Source organism: Arachis stenosperma, chromosome 3 (assembly GCF_014773155.1).
Source record: "Arachis stenosperma cultivar V10309 chromosome 3, arast.V10309.gnm1.PFL2, whole genome shotgun sequence".
Taxonomy (NCBI): Eukaryota; Viridiplantae; Streptophyta; class Magnoliopsida; order Fabales; family Fabaceae; genus Arachis; species Arachis stenosperma.
In genome coordinates, this window is record NC_080379.1 from 39,151,194 (window position 1) to 39,166,362 (window position 15,169).

Here is a 15,169-nt window from a genome sequence, read left to right on the forward strand (position 1 = left end):
CTTGATTATAAAGAGCGGCCTGACAATCAGGAGTTTTATTTCAAGATAATAATCAGTATATACATTTGATGTATTAGGGATTTAATTTTTATATTTTGCCTAGATAACTTGGGAGTATAAAATTTAATCTGAGTATTGATGAAAAATTATCTAACAATTGAGATAAATCCTAAAAGTTAGGAGATTGCCAAACAAATAAATTTATCTCTTGTTTACAAGGAGTAACCTGACAACTAGGACACTTGTACTCAAAGATAGAATTTATTTATGCATATGATGATGTATAAGGACGGAGAATTAATTTTATGCTTGAACCTAGACTACTTAGGGGTAGAAAATATGATTCAGTTAAATAATTGTCTGACAACCAAATAATTATTTGGGATTATAATTGTATGGGATACAATTTAATCGTATTTATTTGGAATAGGTATGAGTAACAACTTGACAACCAAGATACTCATTCATGATTCTAAATAATTTTAACAGAAATATAGATTTTTTAATTTACTTTCATATTTTAAATTTTTAAATATGTCCACCTTTTGTGTGGCGTACTTGAAAGTAATATATTAAATACAATTTGAGAATTGTATTTTCAAAGGGTTATCATTGAGATGATAATCCTATTAAAATAATATCTTCCAATAAAATTAGTTATGAACTGTTAGAACTTGTGAAGTATTTGTAATATTATTTTACATGGGTTGTTTTGATAACCATAAATTCTAATTTCAAAAGCATATATCCACTATTTATTATTGAACATCTTGAGAAGATATATGGTGCCCAAAGTAAGATAGTATGACTATAAAAAATTCTGTTTAAACTAGTGGGAGTATTGGACAATATATTTTGAATTAAAAATCTTTAAAAGTTAGAATGCCACTAGGCAAATGGCTTTAACAAGAATTGTTTTTGCAAGTATTTTTTGGAGATTTATTTTGTTACAGACAATTTATAATTGGCCTTAATATGATTAATGTTTATGATCTTTTTTAGAAAAATTCAATGAGTATTGAGGATGCCAATCAAAATTGCTCTTAAGGATTGGTTTGACCAATAATAAAGATATTGAGTATTTTTATTATAAGAGCTTAAAGTAAAATCTTTAATGATCTAATTGATATTCTATTGAATAGAGAATGAGATTCTCTTAATGTATAAATATTAGTACTCTATGTACCCTATTATGTTTAAAAACCATGAAATTTGATTTAGTTGAATATCATTGTTTGTTAAATATTTGAACTACATTTTAGAAATGTTGCTAAATTAACAAATTTCTCACTAAATCAATTTTTTTACCCATATGAGATATGGAAAAAGTATAAGTTGAAATTCAAGAACATTAGCGTTTGGAGATGTCTTATTTATGTTAAGAGATTGCATAACAATAGAATTGATATTAGGTCCGATAAATGAGATTTATTGCTTACCTTACCAAAAATAATGAGATTATTTTTATCATTCTTTTTATGACAAAATGTCTGTGATAAGAGGTTAAACTCTTTTTTAGAAGAGGAATTCCATCTTGCAGAAAGAGTGGGAGTACAATTATTTTTATTAGAATTGTATACTACTCAATATAGGATATATTTTCTCCTAAATGTATAAAAGGTTTGATTGTCAAACTAATTTTTCGAAAAAGTAGTCTATTTGTATAATGATACAACTCTATAAAGATAGATCTAATGGTTACTTAGATTTCTTTAATCATGTTAAATAAGGATTGTCTTTAAAATAAAATTATACACTATTGTAGTGGGAGATTTCATGTTTTGAGAAAACATGATATTTATTATGCACTAAGTGTATTTTACAAAAGGTCAAGCAAACATGCTCAAGAACAAAGGTGTTTAAGGTCAAAAGAGTTTTAATAAACACAAATGTGCATTGAAAAATTATACACATGATTGATTGGCTCTAGTGCAAGTGGGAGATTATTGTAATAATAGTATGCCTAAGATCCAATCTATCATAATTGGCTCTCATGCAAGTGGGAGATTGTTGGGAATAAGTATTATGACCACAATCCAATCAATCACGTGTCAAATAACTTGTTATTGTTATTATATTAAAATGTTAATATAATAACATCCTTGATTAAATTTATAGATTTATCATTGTGATAGTGATCAAAATATTGAGAGATAAATTTTTTATAATTTAATCTAAATTGTTCTTGGTCATAGGATTATTAAAAAGGACATTAATAATCCGAAAAAGATCAATATATATATATATATATATATATATATATATATATATATATATATAATGATCTTCATTGGATGAAGATTAATAGATCTCATTTATTAAATTATATATATAGATGGTACATATAGAGATATGACCATTGATCACTCTGAGAATTCCTAATGGTTATAATTACCGCATATTTGTCAATAGGATATTCTCAAGATGAATATAGTAATAGAGTTTCCTTTTACCTGCGACTATCATAGTAATTAGCAATGTATTTATCATACTTTGATTTCGGATACTTAATACCCTAAGGTGCTAGTTGAATGGATATTGGGTATGATTTAAATACTTGTAGAATTAATGATTAGTCAATAAGAAATCCGTCAACTCTCGGTAAAGAGTTTGAGCTCTACGATTATAATGACTGAAATGAATAAAACCTTGGCCAATGGGAATGAATGAATGAAGAAATGAGTTTCTTAGGTCATTCACATTTCATTATAATAATAGTAACAAGTTAGAGTTTGACAATTAAACCATACTCTAAGTGTTAACCAAGAGCTGTAAAGATGGAAGGAATTATACTTTATTCTTCTGAGGTTCTTAGTAAAAATATATTACTTCATACTATCGGGTCGTTGAGGAGTGTTGCTAGACGCCAACATTGATTAGTAAATTTAGAATGACTAATTTACTACTCGCTTAGTCTTGAACCTATAGGGTCACACACTAACGAGTATTCTAATCTTTGTTGTAGAATTATTTAATTATTATTTTGATTTGATCAAATAAATAATTATATTAATTTAAATATAATATTATTATATTCTTTGCTAGCACCAAGAATATAATACAGTACGATAATTGAGAATATTAAATGAGATTTGAGAATAATTAGTTATTCTATTTCTAAATTTGAATGAGATCCTAACTGATTCTGTTTTCAAATTGAGTTATGATATGATTCATAAATTTGAAGGATTTAGATTTAGAATTTTAAGATATGATTTAAATTTGAATTGAGATTTAAATTTGAATTGAGATTTAAATTTAAAATTAATAACAAATCTCATACTATATATATGTACGTCAAGAGTACAGGAAACGGAGAGAATAACAAGGGTTTTTATTCCCTTATCTCTATACACATAAATATATGTGAGCCTAATTTTTGGAGAAGAATTTTATGGTGTGCAAAAAGTTACAAATAGGTTCTCAATTTAGATCAGATATCCATTGGTCAAAGAGTTGACAGCAAAGATTGGTCTCGGTATGGATACGCATGGCGCCTTCGTACCATCGAAGGAGAAAAAGATTTTTACTAGCGTACTCAGGTATTTAGATATGATCTACTATATATTTATTATTGGAATAAAGTTTAAGCACAAAATAGATCTCTAGGATTACTTTCTTTTCTTCTGCTGCGTGTTATGAACACATAGTAATCCTTCAAACTTAACGTTAAACTGTACGATAGTGTCGAACGTGACATGTTAATCAAGTGAGTCCGTTATTGACACGTGTGGCTTGAAGAATAAATTAATCCCTAATTAGCCAAGTACAAAAACGAAGTCGCTTTTTGTCTATAAGCCTTGAAATATTGTGTTGTCATTATTTTCTTTGCGATATAGTCCTCATCCTTCTCCAGAAGTAGCTTTTTTCTTTCAAATATTTACAAAATTCAATCAAAATCTCTAATTAGTAAAAGCGGTAGAAGCTCGTCATCTGCACTTCATCGACATGGTAAAGATAAGATGATACTATAAGTATTATCAATGCACCAGGAAAGGCAAAAAATTGATTTGCAAAAGGGTAAAATCCAAGATGTCATTGCGTAGCCTATGCTATAGTTGTAGAGTCCGGCAAGGAGAAAAATTCGAAGAAACTTTTTTTTGGTTTTACAATTTCAAGGTGATGAATTACGGTTTCATTATAATCCGAAGTAAGCCCAGACATCCTTATTCATCTTCTTCAGTCTTTGCATTTGTTGCTAGAACTCAACATTAGTATTACTCTTTGCACAATCCAAACCATATTCTTCAATTGTTTGTCCGTAAATTTGTCTATAATATTTTTCTAAATGTGCCTAACACAATTTCTTCTCATCACTTGCATATTTACGAACTCAGAAAAATTTAACAATAAGGACAAGAATAGGAGTATTATGTTTGGTGTAAAGTTGGAGATATAGATTAAAATAAATGTCAGTATTATGTTTGGTGTAAAATTAGAGACATAGATTGAAATAAGAATAAAACTCTAATTTAATTTAATTTGCATAAAGAGTAAAATTGGAATTAATTAATTGAAATAGGAGTATTTTAAATATAAAATATTATTAAAGTTTCAATCTCCATTCCAAAAAATTTTAGTCTTGTGTGTCCTCGCTTTTTAGAAGTTTTGAAAATAAAAACTAAAATTTTAATACCAATTTTTATATCAATAAATATGATACTAAATTTTAATTTTCCAATCTTTATCTCAATACCTCAAAAATACTATCTAAGAGAGACCGGTCATACACTCATACTTATACAAGTCCTTTGTTAGAGGGGGCGTTGTTTTCATGCAATGAACGTGGTCACCAGTACTAGCTCTTGGAAAGATAACATCATCACATGCAATCCATGACCCAGCATTAACTCCGTTCTACCAATTAAAGTAGGTAATACTTTATGTTGGAGTTTTTTTCCAAAACAAAAGACTAGTTTTTAATAATTTTTGTATCCAATAAATGAATTTTAACAAAAAGAATTAATAAGTTAATTATTGATCTTGTATAATATTAGATAAATTAGTATTTAATAAAAAATAGACAAATTTATATCATTATAACTATCATTTTTAAATAAAAAATATAAGGACACCAATATTTTTTATTAATATTAGTCAACATTTTAACAAATATTTTAATTTTATATCATTAGAATTTAAGATTTAAGATTTAAGTTTAGAATTTAATTTTTAGTGTTTAAAATTGACTAAATATTAGTCAAAAATGATAAATTTTGTTAGCAGTAAAATTTGCACTTTAAATAAATAAAAAACAAATACTCTATAGTGATAATCCAAAAAAAATGTTAAATATAAATTTCTGATTATATTTTAAAATATAAATATTTAATGTTGTTATATAACAGTCGAACTAAAAAAATATTATAAAAAAGAAAGTCAAAGCGTCAAACTACACGCATCAACTAATTATGTTAAATACTATTGCTAACACTTTTCTTTTGACAGATGTTATGAATTTACTTGCAACATTAAGCATAGCAGTTTGAAAGCTGAGCTGCTCATTTAAAGTAGCTTAATAATTTGGGATGAAGCTCCAGGTGCTCAATAAAATGTTGTTTGAAGCACTTGATCGGACGCTCAGGAATCTTATGTTAGTTACCGATCAACATAAGACACATCAATCATTTGGTAGTAAGGTTGTTGTTCTAGGAGGTGATTTCAAATAGATACTTCCGGTGATTCTGAAAGGGAGTAGACATGATATATTGACATCAGTTATTAACTCATCCCATCTGTGGTCGTTTTGTAAGGTTCTAAAATTGCATACGAGCATGAGGCTTCTAATGTCTTCTTTAGATCAAGATGAAGGTGAAATGAAGAGATTTGCTAATTGGATACTTGATGTTGAAAATGGAAATATTGATTCTGCTGTTGGTGATGAATCAGAAATTGAAATTCCAGATGATCTATTGATTACAACTACTAATAACCCTCTCTCTCATTTGGTAGACTTTGCATATCCAAATTTGTTGCAAAACATGTCAGATTACAGCTTACAGGTATTTTCAGAGTAGAAAAATTCTTGCACCCACGTTTGAGAGTGTCGAGAAGGTAAACGATTTTGTCTTAACAATCTTTCCAGGTATTGAAAATGAGTATTTGAGTTCTGACACAACATGTTAAGCTGATGAGAATGAAGATGTACAACAAGAGTGGTTCACACCAGAGTTCCTAAATGACATCAAATGTTCAGGACTACCCAATCACAAGTTGACTTTGAAGCCAGGAGTCGCTGTAATGCTACTATGAAACATAGACCATACTTCAGGTTTATGCAACAAGACAAGATGAATAGTTAACGAACTTGGCAGCAACGTAATTGGAGCGACGGTAGTGACCGGTAGAAATATTGGAGATAAAATGTACATTCCAAGAATGAACTTGATCCCTTTAGATTCAGGATTGCCATTTAAGTTCCAATGGAGACAATTTTCATTAACAGTATGCTTTGCAATGGCCATTAACAAGAGTTAGGGTCAATCATTATCACATGTAGGACTTTACTTGCCAAAATCAGTGTTCACTCATGGACAACTTTATGTTGCTTTGTCAAGAGTTAAGAGGCGCAGTGGCCTCAAGGTTTTAATTCTAGATGAAGACGTCAATTCAAAGTCATCAACAATAAATGTCGTGTTCAAAGAAGTTTTTAATAATATTTAGATAAGAATAATATTATTTTCATTTTAATAGCATGTTATGATTTACACTTCTGTATAAATATTTACTGTAGATATAACTAATTTATCTATAACTCTATTTTCAAATTTGAGATGAAATGTGTAACAAAGAGCACAACATCATATGCTAATTGCTTTTCTAATGAAGTTAGTAAGATACTAGGTTATCGATAAATTTTTATTAGCCTTTTGATATAAAATTTATTGTAAAATTGACATGCTATTATTCAGTTATATATGTTCTTATTTTTTTCATGTCTTCCTCCTTATGATTCAAGAATGACTTCAAAATCTTCTATTTGCTTTTTTACTTTGAATAAAGATAAAACAGCATATTCAGCATGTTTATTATTGTAATGACGATGATCATATTACACTAAATTCAAAAAATTTATGATGATAAAATATTATTTTTAATTTAACATGTCAAATTTAAATATAAGTCCGTATATCGCACGAATTTAACACTAGTATGTATGATAAATTGCCTGTAAAATTGTTTTAGAATATTTAAAATGGTAAAAAATTTGAAAAACGTTTAAAAGGATAAATATAATTTTTATCTATTAAAAAAAACCTAATTTGAGACATGATTGTTTTGAAAATTAATTTGATAGTGACAAAGACTATTCTAACTGTGAAGTGTTGGGTGTTAAGTGTTAAGCCCCCCAAATTTAAACTTTGCAATTAAATTCGGTTTCCTGCTTCGGCTCAATTCCACTTCCACCCGGTAACACTCACACACAAGGAAAGAGAAGAAGAAAGTGAGAAATAAGAATAACCAAATCTCGTCATCTCCCTCCACATTTCTTTCTCTCTCTCTCTCTGCTGTCCTTGTGTGCGTCCTCCGAACTAGTCGTTCCTTCCGGTCTATACCTCATTACTCATTACCTCTCTGTCTCTCACATTAGACAGATCCTCACAACCCAAAAAAACAACCAGTTCTTCTTCTTCTTTTTTCTTTTTTCATTTTTTGTTAATTAATTTTTTTTCGCTCTAAAAGAATTCCATTTCTTAATGAACAAACCCTCCAGCACCATCTCTTCTTCTTCTTCTTCTCTGGTACGTTATTTCTTCTCTCAAACCCTAATCCCGCATCTCACATTTCTCACATGCTCATTTTGCCTTTCAATGCTTCCTCAATCTGATTTATTTTTCTCTCTCTAAGGATTTTTCCGTAATTTTTAATCCTTTTTTATGTGTTGTTGGAGTGAAGATCTCAGCTGGAGATTATGTTCTTTGCCATTGCTTTGTGCTAATTTTTTGTTTTTGGCGTTTATTTTTGGGATTGTGAAGCTGTTAAATAAGAATGCGTTGATTAATTTGCTCGCTGTGAACATGTTTTTGTAAAGAGAGAAAAAATAACCGAAAAATCAGCATTTTCTTCTTTCATTTGATTATTTATACCATGAAAAATGGACAATGTCGAAATTGTTTTGGTCACTTTTCAAATTTTGTCTTAATCTTTCTATTGTGAAGATTTGTCCCGGATGTCTTTGCCTTTTCCAATTTAAATTACTATAATTTTTTATTGTGTTAATTGGAAAACCCTTTTCTCCTTTTTGGTTGGGGAAAAAATGTTGAAAACTAAGAGAGAATAATTTGAATTCTTTCTCTTAAAAAACAAAAAGAGAGCATTGCAAATCCAATGCCTACCGAATTGCTTTATGTTAGGTTTGCTTACAAGGTACTTTTCCTTTTGTTGTATGTTTAGAATATTTATACGTAAAAAGAGAATATTGATGCAGTTTACGTTTTGCATGTAAAACAAGTTTGAAGTCATTGTTTTATTTATTATTTATTTGTTTGATTGATATAAAGAAATTCCCAATAAATAGAGTCACTAAATTTTTATTAGTATTTTCAACACGCTACTTACCTTTCTTGGGTAAATTAAACGAAATGAAACTGAAGAATGGTTGGACTTTTAGTTGATTGCAGCATGGTCTAATCACATGCATTTTTTTTTAATTTAAAAATTCTGAACTGGTAGCGCCATTTTTCTTTACCACTACTTTGCTAATTTTATTTGTTTCCTGATTTGATAATCGTTAAATATAGTTGGGATCATTTAGCATCTAAGTTTTCACAGTGAATTTGAATGATGGATGTTGCTGAGCTTGAAGAAAATCTTTTTGCAGCAAGTGATGCCAAGGTATGATGACATGTCTTAAATTATTGTGGGATGACTGTTAGAAATTCTTCCTTTAATCCTTTACTTTACTAATATTGATAAATTTGTATCATTCGTCAATTGTAATTGCTCCATAATTCCTGTAGTACTTAATATTCAAGTATAATTATCGAGTCCTTTTTTTTTCAGGTAAAGTATGCTTCTTGTTCCTAATGTTTACAATTTTCTTCAAAAATCCCGCTAACATTTAATTTCATTCAATTTTGTCCCTAACGTTTTGATTTATGTCAAAATTACCCATGGACGTTAACACCATCTAAAATGTTAGGGACAAAATTTAAAATGTCCAAGGGTAACTTTATCGAAATGGTTAGGGACAAAATTGAATGAATAAAAAACGATGAGGACAAAATTGAATGAAGTTAAACGTTAGGGATATTTTTGAAGAAAATTGCAAGCATTAAGGACAAAAAGTGTTCTTTACCCTCTTTTTTCATATATATACATATATTTATTTATATATGTATACACATTAGTTGCATATTTTCCTTTTCCTATTCTTTTTTTTGAAGTAAAAGTAACTGTCCTCTGTTTGAACCACATTGAATTATTTTCTTTTACACAATTAACACTACTGCTTTTTAAAGAAGGTTTAGAATTGCTGCCAAAAAAAAACATAAGAGAGTAAATTTTATGTATAGTTCTCTTGCTCTGGTTTTTTGGGATATTTTTCCAATTCTTTCATTTTTTTTAATTGTTAAATTCTCTATTTTCAGCTGACAATGAGTGTTTGGTATCTTGTGCAGTTACATGGAGAAATGTGCAGGACTCTTTCTGCAATATATTGTAAAATATTGACAATATTTCCTTCTCTAGAAGCAGCTAAGCCTAGGAGCAAATCTGGAATACAGGCATTATGTTCACTGCATGTAGCTTTAGAGAAGTCGAAGAATGTTCTTCAGCACTGCTCAGAGTGTAGTAAACTTTACCTGGTACAATTTTCGTTATTATTGTATAGTTTTCAATTCTATTTTCCGATAGTGTACCATTATGTAGGGTGGATTTAGTTACCTAAGCCCTTTCAACAAGTTATTTATAGCCCATTAGGTTATCTGATTTGGAATACTACTTGTGGAACATCTTGCATATAATATCACTTATGACACAGGCGATAACTGGCGACGCCGTACTTCAAAAATTTGAAAAGGCTAAGTCTGCACTTGTTGACAGTCTTAAACTGGTGGAAGATATTGTTCCTCAATCTATTGGGTGTCAGGTGATAATCTTCAATGATATGGATGTATAGCTTGCTTTTCCATGTTTCAGTTTCTCTTGTTCTATTATGTGGAGGCTCTTACACAGCCTTGCTACTTGCTTTCTGAATGAGTGAGGGGCGGTCTATTTTTTATGTTTCATTTATTTCCAAAATAACTCAATGCCACCTTGTTTGCTATATTCTAAACTCAACTCTGTACACTGAATCCTGATCATCATGGACAACCACCCCCCCCCGGGTCTCCCTCTTTTTTTTAATCATACTTGACATTTGATTTATTTTTGAGCAGGTTGAGAAAATTGTGGATGAACTTGCAAGTACGGTTTTTGCAATTGACCCCTTAGAAAAACAAGTTGGCGACGATTTAATTGCATTGCTTCAGCAGGGAAGGAAGCTTGACAACTCTAATGACAGTAGTGAACTTGAATGTTTTCATCAGGCTGCTACTAGACTTGGAATTACATCTTCAAGAGCAGCTCTTACTGAACGAAGAGCTCTCAAAAAACTCATTGAAAGAGCTCAGGCTGAGGAAGACAAGCGGAAGGAATCAATTATTGCATATCTTTTACACCTCATGAGGAAATATTCTAAGTTGTTTAGAAGTGAATTCTCAGATGATAATGATTCTCAGGGCTCCCAACCCTGTTCACCTACTGTTAATGGATATGTTGAGGATGGTGTTCAGACTCAAGCGTTTGATAGAGTATTTTCAAAACTTAGTTCCATTAACTTAAAGCCGAATAATAGAAAATCAGGCCAGATGCCCCTTCCCCCTGAAGAGTTGAGGTGTCCGATATCTCTGCAACTCATGAGTGATCCTGTTATAATTGCTTCAGGTCAAACATACGAAAGGGCTTGTATAGAAAAATGGTTCAGTGATGGGCATAACACCTGCCCAAAGACTCAACAGAAACTTCCACATCTTTTATTGACTCCTAATTACAATGTCAAGAATCTTGTGGCTAGTTGGTGTGCACAGAATGGAATTCCTATTCCTGAAGGCCCTCCCGAATCTCTTGATTTTAACTATTGGAGATTGGCTTTATCAGATACCGATTCCACAAATTCAAAATATGTTAACAGTGTAAATTCTTGCAAGTTGAAAGGTGCGAAAGTGGTTCCAGTAGAAGAGAGCGGCATGTCAGAGCAAACTGGGGTAGCTGGAGCTGAAAGTGTGTCTACACAAGAGGACGATAATGAACAGTATCTTAGTTTTCTGAAAGTCTTAACAGAAGGGAACGACTTACAGGGGAAGTGTAAGGTTGTACAAAGGTTAAGGATGTTGCTAAGGGATGATGAGGACGCCAGGACATTTATGGGTGCTAATGGATTTGTTGAAGCACTTATGCAGTTTCTCCAATCAGCTTTGCGTGAAGGAAATGCAATGGATCAAGAAAATGGAGCTATGGCCCTGTTCAACCTTGCTGTGAACAATGACAGGTGTGTATTATTGTTTGTATGTATTATTGTTTGTAGTTTTCGTAGTTTTTAACCATAAGGTAAAACTGCTTTTCCATTTTATTAAAAGACTTAAACAACATTTGGTGATTGAAAAGTGATGCTCTTGCATTTAGCTAGAACCACACTTACTTGGTTATGTTGTAGTAACAAAATATTCATAATTTAATCCCAATGATCTGATCATCATGTACCTCTTCAAGAGCTTCCATCATTTTGTGGAAAAATAAATTGCAAGTTATATGTATTTATTTTTTGAAGCCTCTCTCTTATGATGTATTAATCCCCCACTCCCCTTCTTGAAATGGACACACAGGAGAAAGAAATGAAGACAATGTGCTTACTGCTTAGTGCAACTCAAATTTGAAAATTGATTATTTTGCTTGTTAAATTTTGACATTGACATTGTTTATATAGGAAAAAATAGACAGATTTATGCTCCAATAATAATTGAGGCTGAAATTTCTAATGGTGGTGCAGAATAAATGTTCCAGATAGCAATAGTTATTACCTTTCTTTCTCCACTTTTCCAAATCATTGCATACTCACACTCATTTGTTCCTTTTTCTTTTCAACAGAAACAAGGAAATGATGATATCAGCCGGAGTCTTATCCTTGTTGGACGAAATGATCTATAAACCTACTTGCTATGGGTGTGCAACTGCCCTGTATCTAAATCTCTCTTGCCTTGAAGAAGTCAAGCCTATGATTGGTTCAGGTCAGGCTGTCCCATTCCTAGTCAAGATTCTTAAATCCAGCTCTGATGTTCAATGCAAGCTAGATTCGCTCCACACACTCTATAATCTTTCCACCGTACCCACCAACATTCCATACCTCCTTTCATCTGGAATCATTGTTGGCTTGCAATCCCAGCTTGTAGGCCAGGGTGATAGTGTGTGGACCGAAAAATGCATAGCTGTATTGATAAATTTGGCGGTTTCTCAATTGGGTAGAGAGGAAATTGTGTCATCTCCAGGAATCATAAGCACATTGGCGTTGATACTCGACACTGGTGAGCTCCTAGAGCAAGAGCAAGCCGTCGCATGTCTCCTAATTTTGTGTAACCGGAGCAAGAAATGTTGCGAGATGGTCCTTCAAGAAGGGGTCATCCCTGCCTTGGTCTCAATATCGGTGAATGGGACGTCAAGAGGCAGAGAAAAATCTCAAAAGCTGTTGATGCTCTTCCGAGAGCAACGACAAGAAGAGCATTCCCCGTCCAAGCCACAAGGCCGACCAGAAACCAGCAATTCATCTATGCCTAAGCCTGAGATGAAACCACTATGCAAGTCTACATCTAGGAGAAAGGTGGGGAAGGCTTTAAGCTTTCTGTGGAAAAGCAAGAGCTATTCTGTTTACCAGTGTTAGGTCTCAGTGCAAATCTTTCGATGCCTAGCTTCTACTAGCCCTGGTTTTTATTCTAAGCTCAAGTCCTGTTCCATTGGGTGCTCTGACTGGTTTTTCCAACGCGTAGAGGAGATGTACATGCATGTGTAATTTTGTGGATTCTGATAATTCTTCAGTTTCTTTCCTCATTGTAATATCAGTCAATTCTTAGTATTAGATATTTATTTAATTTTTGGTAATATATAATAGGTGTTCCACGTCTTAAATTTACTTTTGAAAGGTCGAGTTAGAAACACACAGAAATGTTTCTCTATCTTACTTAATAGTTGGATATTATTACCCCTTTTCAAACCACAGCTGCCAGTGTTTAGATTGCCATTGTCAGCTACTGGACCGTTGCTGGAAAGTCATTGGCGGCCATCGGTGCATGTTCGATGTACGGCAATGTGGTACGGCAATGTGGTACGTATTTTTGTCCTTGAATTGTGTTTCTACTTTACGGAAGTGCTCGAGAATTCTGTTTCAAGACATAACATTTAGTCTACTTGTTCGTGTTTACATTTTACACTATTGAACATGTTTTTGTCCAAGGACATGAACCAAACAAAGCATGGAGATGTTTTGTTTATACACCCAAAATTGAGGTAATCATTAACACCTAATCCAAATTATGAGTAGATTAGCGTTTTGGGTGTTAAAAAATGGGTATTAGAGCAAGTATAGATGCAATATACAAGTGGTGTTGCAAGAACTTTTATCTATTATTACAAAGTAGATAGTTAGGAAGGTATGGCTACTCCATCCTATGTTGGGGAGTAACATTAGCCATCCCATTTGAAATAGCAAAATGGCCCCTTGCTTTTAGTATGTAGGGCTTATATAATTTTTATTTACAAATTGACCTCTTGACCTATTGAACCTTCTATTGTATTCTTTTGAAGCGTAAGTCTTCCAAATTGGATTGCTGGCCAAACCCTTCATGTAAGTTCCATTCAATTCATTGCTATCGAGTCCTAATACTTTAAGAGAAGAAAATTGAGAAAGGTTTGTCATCATACTAGTAATTTGATTCCTTCCCAAATCCAAAGTAGGCAATGTTTTGTGAATGCAAGGAGAAAATGCATGAACGAGCTCGTGGATTCCCATGGTCAACTTATTGTTAGATAGGTCTAGTTCACTCAAAGTTCTACCACGTACTTGGCCTTGAAGGAAGTTATTTGCAAGATATAACTGCTGTACTAAATTTATGAAGACATTGATCAATCACTACATTTAATTTTTCACAATATGTGCACCAGGATTCTACTCAACAATGCCTCTGACCACCACCCTTTTTCCCTTGTTTTCCTTTACCTCCTTTCTTGGTTCCTTTACTAGACATCCAGAGCCATGATCTTGATCTTGATCTTGATCTTGACGGTGCTGAATTTAGCAAATGCCTCACATGATCACATCGAGTATGCCATTTTTAAAAAGAGTAAGAGAAAAGGACAAATAGGTCCTGCCCTTTTGTCCTGCGGATATTTTCGTCGTCCCTAACTATTGAAAAATACTTTTAAGTTCCTGACCTTCACAAAACTTGGACGGATCAGTCTTTCCGTCCAAGACCCAACGGAAAAGTCTGACGTGGCTCCCGTAATGCTTGTCATGCGTACGTGTGGGTCACGCGTACGCGTCGCCAGACTTCCCTCTCACGCGTACGCGTTGCCATAAATTCAACAAATCTTCATTTCTACCCACGTACGAGTCGCAATTCAACAAACCCTCATTTCTTCATGAATTATCCAATTTGCATGGCTTTTTTTTCCATTTCTTTTACCTTCAAAACTTTGAATCACTCAAACAAACATATTAAGGCATCGAATGAGAGAAAAGTAAATTAAATTTAGTCCTAACCCCATTACAATCCTTGAAAAGGCCTCTTGATATATGTATCCATGCATTGAATATATGTTGATTGGTAGAAAAAGAGCAAGCCTTAGAAAGCAAGATTAGTAGAGAATTGAGAGAATTGACCCTCAAACACTAGAGAGATTAAAGTGCAAACACTTCCAGTGAGGGTTTGATACTCAATCCCTTGTTTCTTACTTTCACGAACTTTCTTCTTGCAAGTATATTTATACTTCATTTTGAGATTTGAATGAGTGGAATTCATAAATCATCATACTATCTTAGCTCTACTTGTTCATATATGTTCTTGGAGATTGATTCATTTTAACCAAGTAGGTAGACGCATTTTGCATATTAGTTGATGAACCACAAGAGTTTAGCATAAGG

At 32.2% G+C, this 15,169-nt stretch overlaps 1 protein-coding gene across 1 annotated transcript; it reads left to right on the top strand.

The window, feature by feature from the left end:
* The first annotated feature begins 7,416 nt into the window (after window positions 1-7,416).
* Window positions 7,417-13,284, top strand: LOC130968052 (U-box domain-containing protein 6-like). The gene is made up of 6 exons (XM_057893132.1): window positions 7,417-7,742; window positions 8,773-8,835; window positions 9,621-9,806; window positions 9,983-10,090; window positions 10,380-11,530; window positions 12,127-13,284. Exons 2-6 carry the CDS (start codon window positions 8,782-8,784, stop codon window positions 12,911-12,913), a joined length of 2,286 nt encoding a protein of 761 aa, XP_057749115.1. The 5' UTR covers window positions 7,417-7,742; window positions 8,773-8,781; the 3' UTR covers window positions 12,914-13,284.
* The last annotated feature ends 1,885 nt before the right edge of the window (window positions 13,285-15,169 follow it).

Excerpts from the sequence above, each read along its gene's own strand:
- LOC130968052 (XM_057893132.1), top strand. The coding sequence starts at position 8,782 with ATGATGGATGTTGCTGAGCTTGAAGAAAATCTTTTTGCAGCAAGTGAT. Across the intron at positions 8,836-9,620 it reads TTGCAGCAAGTGATGCCAAG|TTACATGGAGAAATGTGCAG; the intron begins GTATGATGACAT and ends TATCTTGTGCAG. Across the intron at positions 9,807-9,982 it reads AGTGTAGTAAACTTTACCTG|GCGATAACTGGCGACGCCGT; the intron begins GTACAATTTTCG and ends CTTATGACACAG.